The following is a 15,849-nucleotide window of genomic DNA, read 5'->3' on the forward strand; positions in this document are numbered from 1 at the left end:
TGAAATTAAGGATAGAGTCCTTGAAATTGCCAATCCACTCAATATTTTATTGCATCAATGGACTTAGGTGAAACATATTTACACATTCCAATTCATTAAGATCAGGATGGTTCTGCTTGTTAGGTGTAACAAACACTTTTATTGGGTTGTATTGCTCATTTCTCCATTTTCAACAACTGAGCATGTTGACCACTAAACTTGGACAAAATACTGATCAAGGCATAATTACAGAGATCCTATCATTACCATGGGGGTTTTTCTCTGGCCTGCTTAAATGCTTAGTTCCTCTTTATATCCAAAAGAATATGATTCTCTTGAATTCGGATTACACTGGCCTGGATATTTAGATATTGTGCAAACACCAGCAGACAGGCCTTTACACCACATACAATTAAGAACCAAGCTGCATTATAAATGATTCCATCGATTTTGTATAATGAAGATACCAAATAAATGAAACTCAGATACTTATTTAAAGGTGAGCACCTGTCCATCACACCTGCATGAGCTTATTGGGCATCTTATTACAAAACCACACACCCTTAATATGGAGCAAATATAATGGATATTGATATAATAATATGGAGAGGACACATTTCCACTGCTCCACTGTTTGGTAGCGGTGTGCTTTACACCACTCCAGCAGGATCTTTGCATTGGGCATAGTGAACGTGGGCTTCTGTGCAGCTGCTCGGCCCTGGAAACCCATTTCATGAACCTCCCAATGCACAGTTATTGTGCTGATGTTGCTTCCAGAGGGATATCGAAACTCTGTAGTGAGAGATGCTTTTTTTAAGTAATATGTGCCTTTGCAGTACACCACTTTGTGGCTGAGCTGCTCTTATTCCTAGACATTTCCACTTCACAATAATAGCACTGACAGTGGACCAGGGCAGAGCTAGCGGCAGAAATTTCACAAACTGACTTGTGGCAAAGGTAACATCCTATAAACTGTCACATTTAAAGTCACTGAGCTTTTTGATATGACCCGTTCTACTGCCCATGTTTGCCTATTGAGATAGCAATGGAGGTGGCTGAAGCACCTAAACAATTAGGAGTGCCCACGTAATTCAGTGTATATCTGACATAGACCCCATTTGAATTCTGAATATCTCATTTTGTTCCTATCGTTTTATTTAACAGCATTTACTTATGATCTTATATTTTATTATTTATAGTGCATGACATTAAATCACTAGATTTTTTTATTTTTTTTTGCAGTTTAACATTTAATTGTGGTCCTCTAGTGACATCAGTTGTTTTGTCTTGGAACTGCATTTAAGGAAATGAAAAGAGGTTTACAAAAGGTATTATCTAACAGGTTATAACTACTTTTCAGGAATAGGTGATACACCTTGAAAACGTGGGGGTGGTATCACTATCGTGACAGCCGCAAAAGTTATTCATTTTTATTGCGCCACAACAAAAGAAAACATTTTGATCTGGTTAGGTTTTCCTCAAACCTCAAATAAACCATGTCGTTTCCGGGAGGGGGGATAAAGTTTTTCGCTTTAGACTTTTGTAGCTGCAACTGTGGGTGAGCTTCTTGTGATCCTCGTTCCTTTGGCTTGACAGCATTTAGTGATATACGGAGACAATAAAAATACATACTCCATGCCCCGAAAACACTGCTCCCATTTAACACCCCAACTTTGACCACTGCTCTGTTCATCACTAAATATTGTCAAAGTGTAAATATATATAGGGGCCTATAAACTTAATGTGAACCTACCTACGTTCCTTTGAAGCTTTTTTGCTTAGAATGCCACAGGCAATAACCTTCAATCAATGGAGGAACAACTTATTTCAGGATTTGCATGGGTCTGGCTCCATATTAAGTAGTAGGCTTCCCTTCTTAAGGTAGATATAGTGCAGATCTCTTATGGTATTTTCTGTGCTATGTTCTTCAAGAGGAAGCCACATGCAGCAATAACCAATGTTGTATACAGTAATATGTAACGCTTAATATTGAAATACTGAAATATGTTAACATGGGATAACATGTTGCAAGTTGTATTTCTGGATGATGGAAGATGGGCTACAAAAATGCACTGGGTTTCTGGTATTTTAATGGTAAACAGTGACAGTAAAAATATCAACTATTTCATATTGAAGAGATTTATATAAAAACACCCTACAGTAAAATTAGCTATAAAAGGTCTTAAACATACATACATGAAAGGCAATTCTCTGCAAAAGGGTGTGCTACATATAGAACATTATTAAACCATCAATACCAGATTCAGTCTGTTAAGAATAGAGCATTTATGTCAGCTTATCATAGCAAATTTGGATGATATTTCACACAAAAAAGGAACTAAGGCAGCAACACAGATATGTTAAGAGAAACAACCTTAAATTAACAGGAAAAAACATTTTTGCCAAGACAGAGGGTCAAACATACTAGCATTTTTATGTCATTCCAAAATATTTGCAAGGTGACTCGGTGCTGGTCTTTTTGAAATATATTTTGACATAGACCCATTTTTTTTTTGCACAATATTCTGCTTTTGAATAATAAGGTCAGTGCCAACCTCAGGCATTCAACATACAGCCATTTCTATAATTTGACAGCAGTCAGTTTCTCAAAGCTCTAGCACGGCCACATCCCACCCCTGGGAAACCCCTTTAGGAAGACAAAATCCATTAACTCTTCTAAAAACAGCTGACAACTGCTGACTTGCTGAACCTCGCACTACTCTCTTTTTTTGGTAATTTGATTCAGATACAGGGGTGTTACTGTACATTTCAATACACAAGTAGAGTGGTCTTGAGAGATACCTCAGAGCATACTTCAGATGACAGAATGATAAAATTACATGAAAACAATTGTCCTGGGCCACTTATCGCTTTGTAAAGTGGCAAACACACTAAGTTGGTATATCTGGTCTGGTGTATCTACATTTGATAACAAAAAAAACCCTCAATCTTCAAACCACTTGCTCCTTTTCACGGGGGTTTGGGCACTAGACTTGCCCAAAATTTTATGTTTATACTGCTCTACAAGTTGGTTGAAGCGAGTCTCTGCTTGACTTCTGTTTGGTTGCTTCTTCACCTGAAAAGATGATGCTAACATTAGTGACAAGTACCAAGACACAATTTCACAACATAATTGTTAAACACTGCTTAATTCTAACAGACCAAAAAGATTAATTTTACAAAGAGTAAAATAAAACATTAACTGAAAGGTCATTCTGTGGCCTATGTAGAGAACTACATCAATAAAATTGAAAGAAAGCTTTCCAACTCATACAACGTATTCTAAAGATCAGCCATTTCCAATTGTAGAAAGCCAACTGTTCAGGGACATACTCTCGTACTATTACTCATTGTAAGCTTTTGAACCATGGAGCCCATGTGAATTAAGGGGAGAAAAGCTTACAGTGTTCTAGCATCAAAATTTCAGGTTCCGTTTCAATAATACAAACGTTCAGACTCACCTGTTTTGCAGCAGTTACACTTTGACGCTGTTTCCGGCTCTGCCTCTGTGTTTTTGGTTTCTTTGGTGGCAACAGCTGAACTTTTCCCTTATCACGAAGCCTGAAAAGCAAGATAATACAACTACCAAAAACGGTACTGAGAGAAAGTAAACCTTCCCTCCAGGTTCCCTTAGGTACAGGCAACGTGAATGCGGAGTTACAGCCCTGTCCCCAGAGATAAAATGTACATGGCCGATGGCCCATACACCTTTACTACAAAGGCAAGGATGTGGTAAGAAGGATCTCAATATTTTTTGCCACGGGATAGGGCAACTTTTCACTGTATCCCATAGTCTGTGAGAACTACGAGATTTCAATTTAAATGGCCCCTGTCCCAGAGTTATCATAAACAAGATAAAACTGTTAGAAAATGACAGGTGTCCTAAAGAACTAAATCTCACATAAATGGCTGCTGTATCCATCTGTAATTTGGATATAATATGATGTTCATTTATCAGTTTTGGGATAAGCTTTCATTAATGGTACTTCCCAGTCATCATATGAACTTTAATGAATTTAATTAGCTGCTTTAATATTTTTATAGCAAATGTACAGGAGGATTCTGCAAAATCCCCCATATACATTTAGCACTTACAAGTACCCCCCCCACCACCACATACACACACCATGCAGAAGATGTATTCAGCTGAACACATTTCCGTGCACATAATATTACGCAGCTCTTGTCAGCTCCAGCACTGGCTCTGGGAATGCTGTAGGCAGGGATCTGTTCAGACCCCTGTGGATGTTCGAAATGCAGTCCTATTCATTTCATACTTTAGAATGGATGTAAACTGCCCCTTTAAACTATTTTCTTTCAAGTGCTCTTAGGTTAATGTGGTTAAGATTAACGAAATGAATGCAACAGGTATGCTTGCGTTTAAACAGAAGAGATGCCTACAAATGTTTTTATTCTCCACTCACCTTATTTTGGGACCTTTGTGAGAAGGCATTGGTAGGACTTTCCTCCTTTTGGTCCCATCTGGTAGTTCCTCTTGTTCCACTTCTTGTTTGGTTTTAAATCCAGACCATCCCGCAGTGCCAGGTGAGCCTTTCTCCCCCTGATTTCCACCTGTTAACTCTTCATTAGTATTCTCAGGTAGTCCTCTCTTGGGTGGTCTTGGAGCATCTGGGGCTGCTGGTTGTTTCTTATTATGGGTTCCCTTTGCAGGCTTTGCCTTTTCACCCTCAACGGTAGCAGCTTTCTCTTGTTTTTGCTGTCCTTTTTTCCCTGCAGCAGGACTATGTTGTGTTATGGAGACACCTCCTTTACCAACTGCCTTCTTTCTAGGGTTCCCTTGAGCTGGCAGACCAGTACCAAATGCCTGAGCCTTAGCCTGCTTCTGCCTTAGAATTTCCTGTAAAGAATGAACACAGGTCAATATTACTGCACATATTGCAGGTAAGCCCACCTTTAAGCTTTCCCAAAATGGAAGGCCACTATTTTTGGTATGATGTCCTTATAATAAATTGCATAATCTCTTAGAGAGATTGCTACAAGAGAAGGCAGGGTATATTTGTCAACTTACCAGGCTTCTCTGTGTCCTTTTCTCTTTAATCTTCAGCTTATTCAAGTCCTCCAGAGAGAATTCCACAATTGGCCTCTGCACGGAAAAAAACAAACCAAAACAAAGCTTCTAGGTATTTCTCAGAAACAGTAAGTTGCTAAATACAGTTAACGTACAGCATTGTAACTACGATCAAGCCAAAACCAGAACATGCCAAGTAAGGAGCAAACACAGTAACATTAAAATGGTCTCTACTCTCAAGGAGCTTAGTGCTTGCCTGAGATTTGGCGGGAACAAATTCTCTCTTTGCCATGTCTGGTTTACTATATAATAAATTCACCCTCCACACCATCACGTAATAGCTGCTTTATTTACATCACTCACCAACTGCTTCACACCTTTCAAAGTCAAATCTATGTCTCACCTTCTTTGGCCCAAAGATATCAGGGTTGTTGTTGACCTGCCTCAAGGCTGCAATGGCATGATCGTGTTCTGCAAACTCCACAAATGCATACCCGAGAGATTGGCCTTTATGATTTCCTCCAACGCCTTTCAGATCCCTCATCACTCGACACTTAGTGGAAATAAAAAAAAAAAAAAATTAAAAAACTTTATACTCTGTATTTTTAAAGGTGGTGTTGACAAATGAATGGACATAAAATCTACATAAAATCTAACCACAGCTCACATCATACTGTTGCTACTAAGGGAAAGGGTGCATCAGCATAAATTATTTCTGACTGCTCCTTTAAAATTTTAAAGACTGATTTGAGAAACATTTAGTGTCTGTTGGTTCTGCCCGTTTTGGCTGGATGACTCAGTACTGAACCTTACCACTAGAGGAGAAAGAATGAATGTGGTGAATGAGCAATGAGTTAAACCAAGTACAAAAATAAGAATTACAAGGCTGAAGAAAAAAAAAAACCCTGCACAATCACATTCTAAACATCAAGTATTTAAATAACAATGCCTTGAAAAGTGTAGCTCTGCTAAACAAACTTTATCTGAACTACTCATTTTTTTTCAATTACCTCAGCCTTTTTTCTCTCCAAACAGTGTTTTTAAATTCAAGGAGCAGAGCTAAAGCAGCAAATGTTCTAGATTCGGACACTGTCCGCTAGCACTACCAATGCCAATGTTCCAAGGCATGGGGGTACCCACTTACTTCCTTGATTTTAACAGATTTTCCTCCACCCGCTCCTGTTAGAAATAGCTGGCGCAGTTTTTTGTCATCCACAGATTTAGGAAGGTTGTGAACACAGAGACGGGTTCTGGATACAAAGATATGCTGTAACTTTAACTTTTGACGCTTAATCTCTGCAAACTGTTGAAGACAAAACCAAAAATAAAGTAAAACACAATCAGTAATGTACTCGGGTATTTTTGTCAATTGCCATGGGTATTCTCCTATTAGTGTGAGATCAGATTAGTTTTTATTACCAAACAGCACATTAGGTACAAAAGATGGCCATGTTACAAGGCTCAAATATGCTCACTTTTGATATCCAATTTTAAGAACTGTATATGTCCTACAAATGATGACCAAGTTGGTTAAAAACTTATGTGAAATACCTTTTGTTACAGAATGACCTGTCATACAATATAGAATATAATTGGGTCATCACTTACCCGAGCCCTTTTGGCCAGATCTTCTGCACTCACACCTTCTGCAGCTTTAGTTCCTTCACGAATCACTGTAAAAAGAAAACACTTTTAAAACAGAAGAGCTGGAAAAAAAACTTGTGAAACTGGACTTGAGTGGACACTAAGCAATCATCGTGGATTGAGCACAGCAATATACACATACGCTCCTAATGGTGTTCCTTATTGTCTTTTGTGAAATAAAGCTCAGTGTAGATACTAACTTCCTTCTCTGGCTAGGTACAGGTTTCTGACTCCTGTGGGTTTCCTGACCGTCTTCTCCCGCAGCTTCACGGCTTGTTCCCTGGTCACTGCGAGATCTATTGCCAACTTCCTGCCATCAAGCCTAAGACCTCCATTCTGGGAAAAATCATACATAAACTGAAATAAGCACATACAACAATTCCCTCAAAAGCAAATAGATCTGTATATTTTGTGAAAAGGAATATGCATTTAGCTGGGGAACGCCAATAGGCAAGGTAAACGTCAGGGACAATGATACAGTGAAGCAGACTGTACTCAAAGAGCCCCTGCCACTCTACAGATGGCAATGTGTCATTAGATAACCTTTATATATAAACGTCGCTACAAAATGTGTATATCAAACATAACTATAGCTTAAATTTTCAACCCTTTATCAATATATTGGCACACTTTGTAAACAGATAAAAGCTACAACAATGACCATCCGCATGGTTTAGGTGCCCACAATTAAAATAAATTTCTTGCATGCTTTGCCCGTGACACACACACACGCACACGCAGCCTGCCACTAAGGAATTAAGGTATAACTCTAAGGCTAGCAATTTCCATTCAGACATGCAATACTTGGCAAACCCAAGAAGCAAATATATCAAATTGGACGCCATAGAAAAGCACTAGTGTTCACAAAAAATGTATTCAGTAAGGAGGTTGAGATGTTCCTTTAACATAATGGAACATATGGTTTAGGCCACAATCATGCTTGCAGTTAGTTAAGGTGCCAGTAGCAACAACATTGTGCCAGAATGCACAATAATTCTTGTGTAAAGTTTCTTTCTTCTACAATAAGGGTGCAAGGTTTTCTCAATTATATTTTTAGGACATTTATACCCTGTAGACTATTTAGAGCAATACAAAAAGACATTTCAATAAAAATCCCTTTTACCATTATATATCCCAAATGTATGTACCTCTGAATCATCCTTGGCCGCTGCCAAACACTTCTCAGAGGCTGCTTTATCCACAAACTGAACAAAGGCACAGCCTGGAATAAAATACGGATTAGAAGGTGCTGTTCAACCTACTCTGCTGAATTTGACAATTTATAACTAAATGCAGCATTAGAAACAGCATTCCTAACACTGCATGTGGAAACCAATTCCAGAAATAATTATGTAAAATTATGCTTCACTTTATTCAAGTAACAAAAAAAAAGTTTCAATGTTTTATGTGATTAAGCCGCCAAAGTACACGACAACAGTACTTTAACAGTAATACCTAAAACAGAACAACGCAGGACTGATAAACCATATACCAAGCTATTAGCAATGAAAATGTGTCCAGATATGCAGAAGCCATTCCAGAACCTTAAAGCCCAAGCCGATTCATAAATGAATACCGTGATGGGTATTTGCATGGTCGGCAACATTTCTAAATTAATTTTTTAGCACTAAAAGTGGTGCCAATACATGCCTTAAGCATTTTTGCTACAACTGGGAACACCCTAATTTTGCCCAGGAGGATATACGTTTGAGAGCTTATCACCAGGCCTGCTTAGCAGTGTAGATTCACAGATGCAGAAAAAAAACTAATTGTTAAAATGCATCCCCCCACTGTTTCCCCTTAACACACCCAAAACACCCAGAGCTGGTCTTCCACGAAGAGTACAAGAGGGTAAAAAAACAAAAACCTAAACATTTCCATACAACAAGCGTCACTGACCTTTAGAATTCTCTGTGTCAGGATGCAGCACTATCTTAACATACTTAATATTTCCAAATTGAAGCAACAACTTCTCCAGATCTTCCTCCTCAGAATTAAAAGATAGGTTCCTTGGTTGGGAAAAGCCAAAAATAAGTAATTCTATCGCAGAAGAGACAGAGGGCCAAAAATAAGTCATATCTAGCACACAATAAAAATGGTGCTATGAAACATTAAGTTATATTCTATATTCCACGGGTTAGTCTTTATAAACCTCAGTGCGGAGAGCCTGAACATTAACAATGCATGGTACAAAACATGAAAGAAAAGGTTAGCACAAGCGGAACTTACCTGATGAACAACGTCTTTCCTTCATTGACATCAGACGGTAAAGTTCGCTTCTTTTTTACTTCTTCCTTGGTTCCTCTCTTTTTACCTGATAAACATAGTAAGCCTTGTCATTTGCGTGCACTCTAATCACTGTACACCAAAAGTTTTAATCTCTACGCCAGAAAAGTTAACTTGCCTCTGATGTGTAGCTTAGCAACTTGACTCTCCTCAGACGACAACTCTTGTATTTCAATTTATATTGAGCCACTAGAAGTCCAAATTCTACATCAACCATAGCATACCATGTCAGGTGCCAACACATGACATGAATAAAGAATACCCAAAGATAACTTTGGAGAACATCCAGATACCAATACCTTTTTTCTTGGTGTCCGAATTATCCAAATCAAATTCATCACTCTCGGACTCAGAATCTGCAGATTTGTCATCGTCGTCATCATCATCCTCGCTTTGACTGTCATTACTTTTATCATCACTCTCAGAGTCTTGAGAATCTTGGGATGACTTCACAAGTCTGATATTACAAAAACAATGCAACCAAGAAAACCATTTAAAACCTAAAAGGAGAACTATCAATTCCACCACTATAACTTTAAGAAAATTAAAACTGCCTTTAGGTTGTGCCTTCTGCTTTTAAATAAGTATAAATTGTTTACGAGATTTAGTTTAAAAATAAGGAACTAAGTCTTTATGTCAAACACAAAAAAAACAACTATTCTTTGAGCTTTAAAGCCCACATAAATAATGGTTTTGTGACACTGAATGAGCAAAGTAAGAATGGCACATGCAACTTCACCTTGAATACCACAGAGGGCCGTGTTCCATTAGAAAACTTTACTTCTGATCTGTAAGTGCTATCACTGAAGACAAAACCATGACATTTAATTTTATTTCCATATCAATGAATGCCCTGCACTCACTTTTCCTTTGATTTAGTTTCCTTTGATTGTTTGTTTTGCTCATCGGGTTCCTCCTCCTCCTCATCCTCATCATCACTTTCTTCTTCCTTCTCAGACTCTTCCTGTTCAGAGTCTCCCAACTCCTCTGACCGACTATCATCCTGTTCATTTTCGTCAGGAGTAGCCTTTATACCTTCAGTGCTATCTTTTGTTCCGTTAAAAAAAAACATTATAAAATATTAACACATATTCCGGGATGCCCATTTTGAACCATATCAATTATATTTAATAGTTGCTATTAAAGTATACATCTGCTACGAACAGTTACACATATATTTAAGAAATATTTTGTAGCTTTCATGTGTGTCTTGCCAATATATATGCCCTCATTGAAGAAAAGTAAAAGCATCCAGAGAAGTTAAAGAAAAATACTATATTAAAGTAGAAGGATAAAGACGGTAGGACCAACAATAGATACTGGGCTACTGAAACCTTTGCTCTTAAGGGAGAAGAGATATCTGCCTGGCTATTGATGGCAGCCAAGATGACAAAGATACATTTGAGTGATGGTGTGAAATAATTAGAAAATATAAGGGGGTATTAACGTGAACATGACAAGTACTATAAGAAGAAAAAAAAAAGAACCTTGGGATTTCAACATATTTAAGAGAAATTTACACATACCAGTGGAAGCCACCCCCTGAGTGGCTGTGTACTTATCCTTCGCCACTGCCCAGTCTACAGCAATTGTCCGACCTGTAAAAGATAGACCACTGTAAGTAAAGCCACAACATCAACGTAACACTGCTGCACAGTAGCTTATGCACTATAAAATAAGGTTACCAAGAAGTTCGGGAAGAACGAAGAGAAAAAAAAAAAGGAAAAAAAATATAGGATGAAGTAGAAAATTAGAAGAGCTTACCCTAAAATAAATGTCGGGATAGAAATGAGCCAAAATAAGTGTAAAAACAGCTCTAAACACATGTCCCAGGAAAGTGCTACGGAGCAGCCCACACACAAACTGAACATACCTTTAATGACCTTCATGTTGGTGCCTTTCAAGGCCTTACTAGCTTCCAGCATATTCTTAAACTGAACAAAAGCAAACCCTCGCATTTTGCCATCTAAATAAATGAGAAGTGTGGAACACTTAAGATCAGGATGTCTTTATAACAATAAAATAAAAATAAAACAACTTAATACAAGCTGATGCAATATGTACATGTTTTGCCATTGATTTCAAGAACCAGCTGTACCTGGTTTTGTTGGTATGTTGACCTCCAGTACGGTCCCAAATGTGGAGAAATGACTCCTAAGATCATCTTCAGAGCACTATAAGCAGATACAAAGCATGACACACATTGAATACAAAGCACAATCCTGTACATAAAACACTTAACTAACACAGCAAACTATATTCAAGGTTGTTATGAAATCCAATAACTACATTATTCAAATCTACCCAGTAGTGAGCATCAAGCTATGATTAAGCAACCGTGGACGTGAAACATGTAAGGTGTTGTCTGGTTTTCCTCCCCTTTTTTTTGTCATGTCTTGAAATTAAATTATTTATTGCTGCAGCATCCATTTATTTCTACTGCCAGCGGGCTTTCTAGCTAGCATGAGGAGACCGACATTTATGTTCTGGAATTGTATAAAACCTGCCGAGAACCAAACGCTTATTTTTACTTTTATATGCTGTATGTACTACACCCTTGATAAGTTTTTTTTTTTTATTTACCGATATCACTAATTAAATATACACATTAAATTAAAATTATATTTTTTGGGGCAGACTAGTTTTCCTATGCTGTCGTATTTTCCTTTTCCACTGCCATGTTTGGCAGTTCTAAGGCACCCAAGTACGAGTTTTGTCCATATTCTAATATCCATATCTTCCAGCGCTGTCATTGATGGGAAGAATGGTTCTCATCTGCCTTTAAATTGCATAGTTCTAACGTTTGTTTGCTTGTTTGTTTTTTTTTTGTTTTTTTTTTTACACGTGAGGAATATGGTATTGTCTCCATTGTCGAGTTTGATACCGCAACCACTTTTGTCCTTTAAATGCAATATATTCCTCCTTTGCTGGCAAATCCTACCAACTAAAAAAATAGAAATTAAACATCACATCCATTCCTGTACCTTAAAGCTCAAGTTTCGGATGATTAGCCTGGCCTTCCTCTGGTGTGCTTTTATCTCATTAGACTTTTTCACATTCTTTGGTTCCGTAATGGTTTCTGCTGAAAAATAAAAACGAAAGAATGATAAATGGATATAGAATTAGCTAGTAGAGGACTGGTTTCTAAAAACGTGTTTTGGATGCAAAAAAATGGTTAATGATGCATTCCAATGTAAAACTATGTATCCATAACAAAAGGTGAACAAAAAGGTGATAATTTCTTACCAAAATGGTTTAAGAGGAAAGTAGGGGGTTTTTTTTTGTTTTTTTGTTGTTTTTTTTTACATTCCAAAGTTGTTTGAAGGGTTCCACTATAAAACTAGAAAAAATTTGTTCTAAATGTCCTTTAAAATAGTATTCTGAAGTTATTTAAAGATGTATTGTGCACTGGTGGCTGGCCCTGTCTAATTTATAATTAACTGTATTTCATTAAAGGCTCCTCACACATTCAATTACTCAACATCAAGGATCAGCTCAGCCCTTCTTGCTGGAGGAACCTGCCAATGTTGGCCTTTCTTAAAAAAAAAATAAAAAAAAATAAATAAAAAAAATTGTAAAACTCCAACTCTCCTGCAGACATTCCTATCAGGTTCTACCTATGGGCAACCACAAAACCCCATTCTCATCATGTCTGCGTAACCTTGCTGCTGCACATCAATGTGGCGGACGACTGACAATAAAATAATTATACACTGCAGAGTTTTAATCTTTATTGGCTCCTGTGGAGGTCTCCAGCTTCCTGCTGTCCATGCTGTGTTTTAGAGTCAGTAAGACTCTGTGGAGATTCCTGGGGAGTGGGATGGACTGAATGCTGCAGTGCTTATTATTATGGTTTACACCATAGGCCACGTCAACTCTCTCCCATTTTAAGATATTTATCGTATAAACGTTGTTTTGCTACAGGGAAACGCAGAGGTCGGCAATATGTTTTAAACAAGAAAGCAGAAGGAGAAAGGGTAAATAATCATGGCTATTTGTTATGTTTTGCGAAGGGCCCATTAATGTGTGGATCTCTTGAAAGAAAAACTAATACCGTATATAGTAAATCAGTATGTTTCTGGCATTTTACTTCACTAACTAGACAGGATCAATACTGTTATGTCTGCAAGAGAAACATGCCTTTTTTTAATACATACTAAATCAGTATGCACAGATGTTTCAACTAATCTCAACTTGTATTACCAAATAAATCCCTTTGATTTCCCATTACTTTAAACAGCTTTGAGTCTGTCTCTATTTACTGTATTTTTGGAAAAATATTTTATGTAATATCCAATACTTAACCAACATGAAACACCATAAATGTAGCCGAAAGGCGCAATAACAAGTCACTGCCCCATTCGTTTCTGGCACATAAAACGCATCTCTCCAGGAGTTATATTTTACATAAGGCTTACTGGCCATATGTTTTTGTTTTTACAGCAGGTTGCCACTGGTACTCACAGGTATCTGCAGGGGATTGATGCTAAACCAGCCGCTAGGGGAGAAGTTAATAGGAGAGCGTAAATGCATATGTAGCGTCACACATGCAAGATCTGTAGACACAGTAAAGCCAGGCTGCATCCACCAAGAATGTAAACAAGCAGCGAGGCTCTTCTGATTTACCTGTATGTTACACCAGCCTCAGAGGAATATAAAATGAACAAATTGCCTTGGTTATAACAATCTCACCTTTCACTTTTCCTTTTTTTTCCTTGTCCCTTAGTTTCTTTTTGGCCACTTGGACCTCAATTTTTTTTCCATCGTAAGTCTTGATTTCCTTTAATGCTTTCTGAGCATCCTCCAGAATGGAATACGTAACATAGCCAAATCCACGGCATTTTTCTGTACCTGACAACGAAGGATACACAAATAGTAAAATAATCTGCAATAAGATGAGTTCAAAAACATATACTCAATGGTAGAGTAATAAACATTGACAAATTACATATTGTTTTATATAGCGCCATCATATTCCACAGTACTGTACAATGGGTAAACAAGAAATTATAAATATATATATATATATATACAACAATTTTACTAACATTAACAGCAGGTGAGGAGGGCCCTGCTAAAACGAGCAAATACACCGTATGTGGAAAGAACTTGGTAAGCCCGTAGCTAAATCAGCCTGGGATTGGTTATATGTCACGCAGAACCTGAAGAAATCAGAGTGTCTTAGGCAGTCAATAATAAAACCACAAACATGCACACGCAAAGACACGTCGGTTCTTTTTCCTATTTTCCTACCTCTCTCCCGCACGACAAAGCTCTGTCTGACAGGACCGGTCTCGCTGAAGATCTGTTCCAGCTGCTCACTACTGGCATCCTCGGGGAGACCGCGAACAAATAACGTTAGTCCAGACATCTCGTACACTCCACTACGAACGAGTTCTCATCCGCTCCAGGAACCACCACGCTAGTCACTGGGCGCCGCCATCTTTCCCAAACCGGAAGTCCCATCTCAAACCGTCCGACAAGAAACCTGGGACGCGACCATCAGGCCCTCGTTAGATATTGTACTATATGGAGCATGTGTTGATTTTGCACATCTTATTGTACCCTGGTACTGCTTGTATTGTTAATATCAATTTCGTGGGAAACGAACTCAATTCTCTGTAGTTTACAGCTGCCCTTTTTTGAACCTGATACTACTATATGTAATTTTCTCTCCACCTGCAGAACTGGGAGATACAAAGTTATATTGAACTCAGAAAGTGTCGTTTTGTGATTGATAGCAACATTCATAAATTAATTCATGGTATTATTTATTTTATAGTTCACATAACTACATAGTAATAAAACACAATAAAAATGTAAGATTGCAGTAAGTGTTTATGTATATTAATTTGGGTAAAATATGTTTCCATCTTTTGGGGTTTTTTGGCACTAAGTACATAAATAGCCACCGATACTATACCACATTTACCAAAAAATATCCATCTTTGGTCATTTGAAATGCCTTGGGTATTTACTTATGTTAGGCAGGGTATGCCTTTATTAACTGTCAACGATCAATTGGTATAATTAACAAACCAAAAGAGTCCTGATCTTTCATGACATAAATTCATAAAAAGCATTCGTACTTATGACTTGCTGCAGCTGGTCCAGAATATCCAAAATATCCTGAAATATACCGGACTTGTTGTCCCTTCCTGAACTATTAATCAAATACCCTTCTATGTCATAAACAAACCTAATGCTTTCATAATGTTACACGTACGAAACATTTAAACATATGAGAATAAATATATAAGAAAAACATTAAAGAAAGCAAGTGCAAATTAATTTTAAAAAGTAATATCTTGGAGGTCTAAACCTACACTATATGGACAAAATTATTGGGACACCTGACCAACAGGGACTTTTATGACATTGCATTCTTAACACATAGACATTAGTATGAAGTTGGTCTCCCTTTACAGCTATAACAACTTCCACCTTTCTGGGAAGGATTTCCACAAGATTTTGCAGTGTTTCTGTTGGAATTTTTGCCCATTCATCCAGTAGAGCATTTTTGAGGTCAGGTGCTGAGAAGGCCTGGCTCGCAATTTCTGTTCTGGTTGATCCCAAAGGTGTTCGATGAGGTTGAGGTCATGGGTCTTTGCAGACCAGTCAAGTTCTTACACACCAAACTCTTCTATCGACCTCTTTATAGACCTTGCTATGTGCGCTGGGGCACAGTCATGCTGGAATAGAAAAGGTTGCCCCAAACTGTTTCCACAAAGTTAGAAACTATGGCAAAGTATGCAAACTTCATGAATTACTACAACCAGTCTAAGAAAACTGGAATTCCTTCTTGTGCAAGAACTGGTCTGCTCCTGTATATGGACAATGAACATTTTAAAGCATGTAGGCATCACTGATCACATACAACCACTGGCCACTTTATTAGGTATATCTTGCTA

General features: G+C 37.8%; 1 protein-coding gene across 1 annotated transcript; it reads right to left on the minus strand.

The window, feature by feature from the left end:
- Nucleotides 1–2,923: 2,923 nt before the first annotated feature.
- On the minus strand, nt 2,924–14,309 carry LOC149298733 (RNA-binding protein 28-like). The gene is made up of 19 exons (XM_089487068.1): nt 14,192–14,309; nt 13,631–13,789; nt 11,923–12,017; nt 11,037–11,112; nt 10,812–10,904; nt 10,465–10,536; nt 9,898–9,985; nt 9,238–9,395; nt 8,882–8,966; nt 8,552–8,661; nt 7,801–7,874; nt 6,853–6,988; nt 6,617–6,681; nt 6,153–6,311; nt 5,412–5,561; nt 5,009–5,083; nt 4,404–4,837; nt 3,429–3,540; nt 2,924–3,055 (listed from the first exon to the last, which is right to left on the minus strand). Exons 1-19 carry the CDS (start codon nt 14,307–14,309, stop codon nt 2,924–2,926), a joined length of 2,391 nt encoding a protein of 796 aa, XP_089343194.1.
- Between the last annotated feature and the right edge of the window lie 1,540 nt (nt 14,310–15,849).

This window comes from Sceloporus occidentalis, unplaced genomic scaffold (genome assembly GCF_023333645.1).
Source record: "Sceloporus occidentalis isolate IW3139 unplaced genomic scaffold, rSceOcc1.0.p SCAF_31, whole genome shotgun sequence".
NCBI lineage: Eukaryota > Metazoa > Chordata > Lepidosauria > Squamata > Phrynosomatidae > Sceloporus > Sceloporus occidentalis.

Coding starts and splice junctions, on each gene's coding strand:
- LOC149298733 (XM_089487068.1), bottom strand. CDS start 14,309: ATGTCTGGACTAACGTTATTTGTTCGCGGTCTCCCCGAGGATGCCAGT. Junction 9,986..10,464: donor TCAGGGGGTGGCTTCCACTG/GTATGTGTAAAT, acceptor ACGGAACAAAAG/ATAGCACTGAAGGTATAAAG. Junction 5,084..5,411: donor ATATCTTTGGGCCAAAGAAG/GTGAGACATAGA, acceptor TTTTCCGTGCAG/AGGCCAATTGTGGAATTCTC.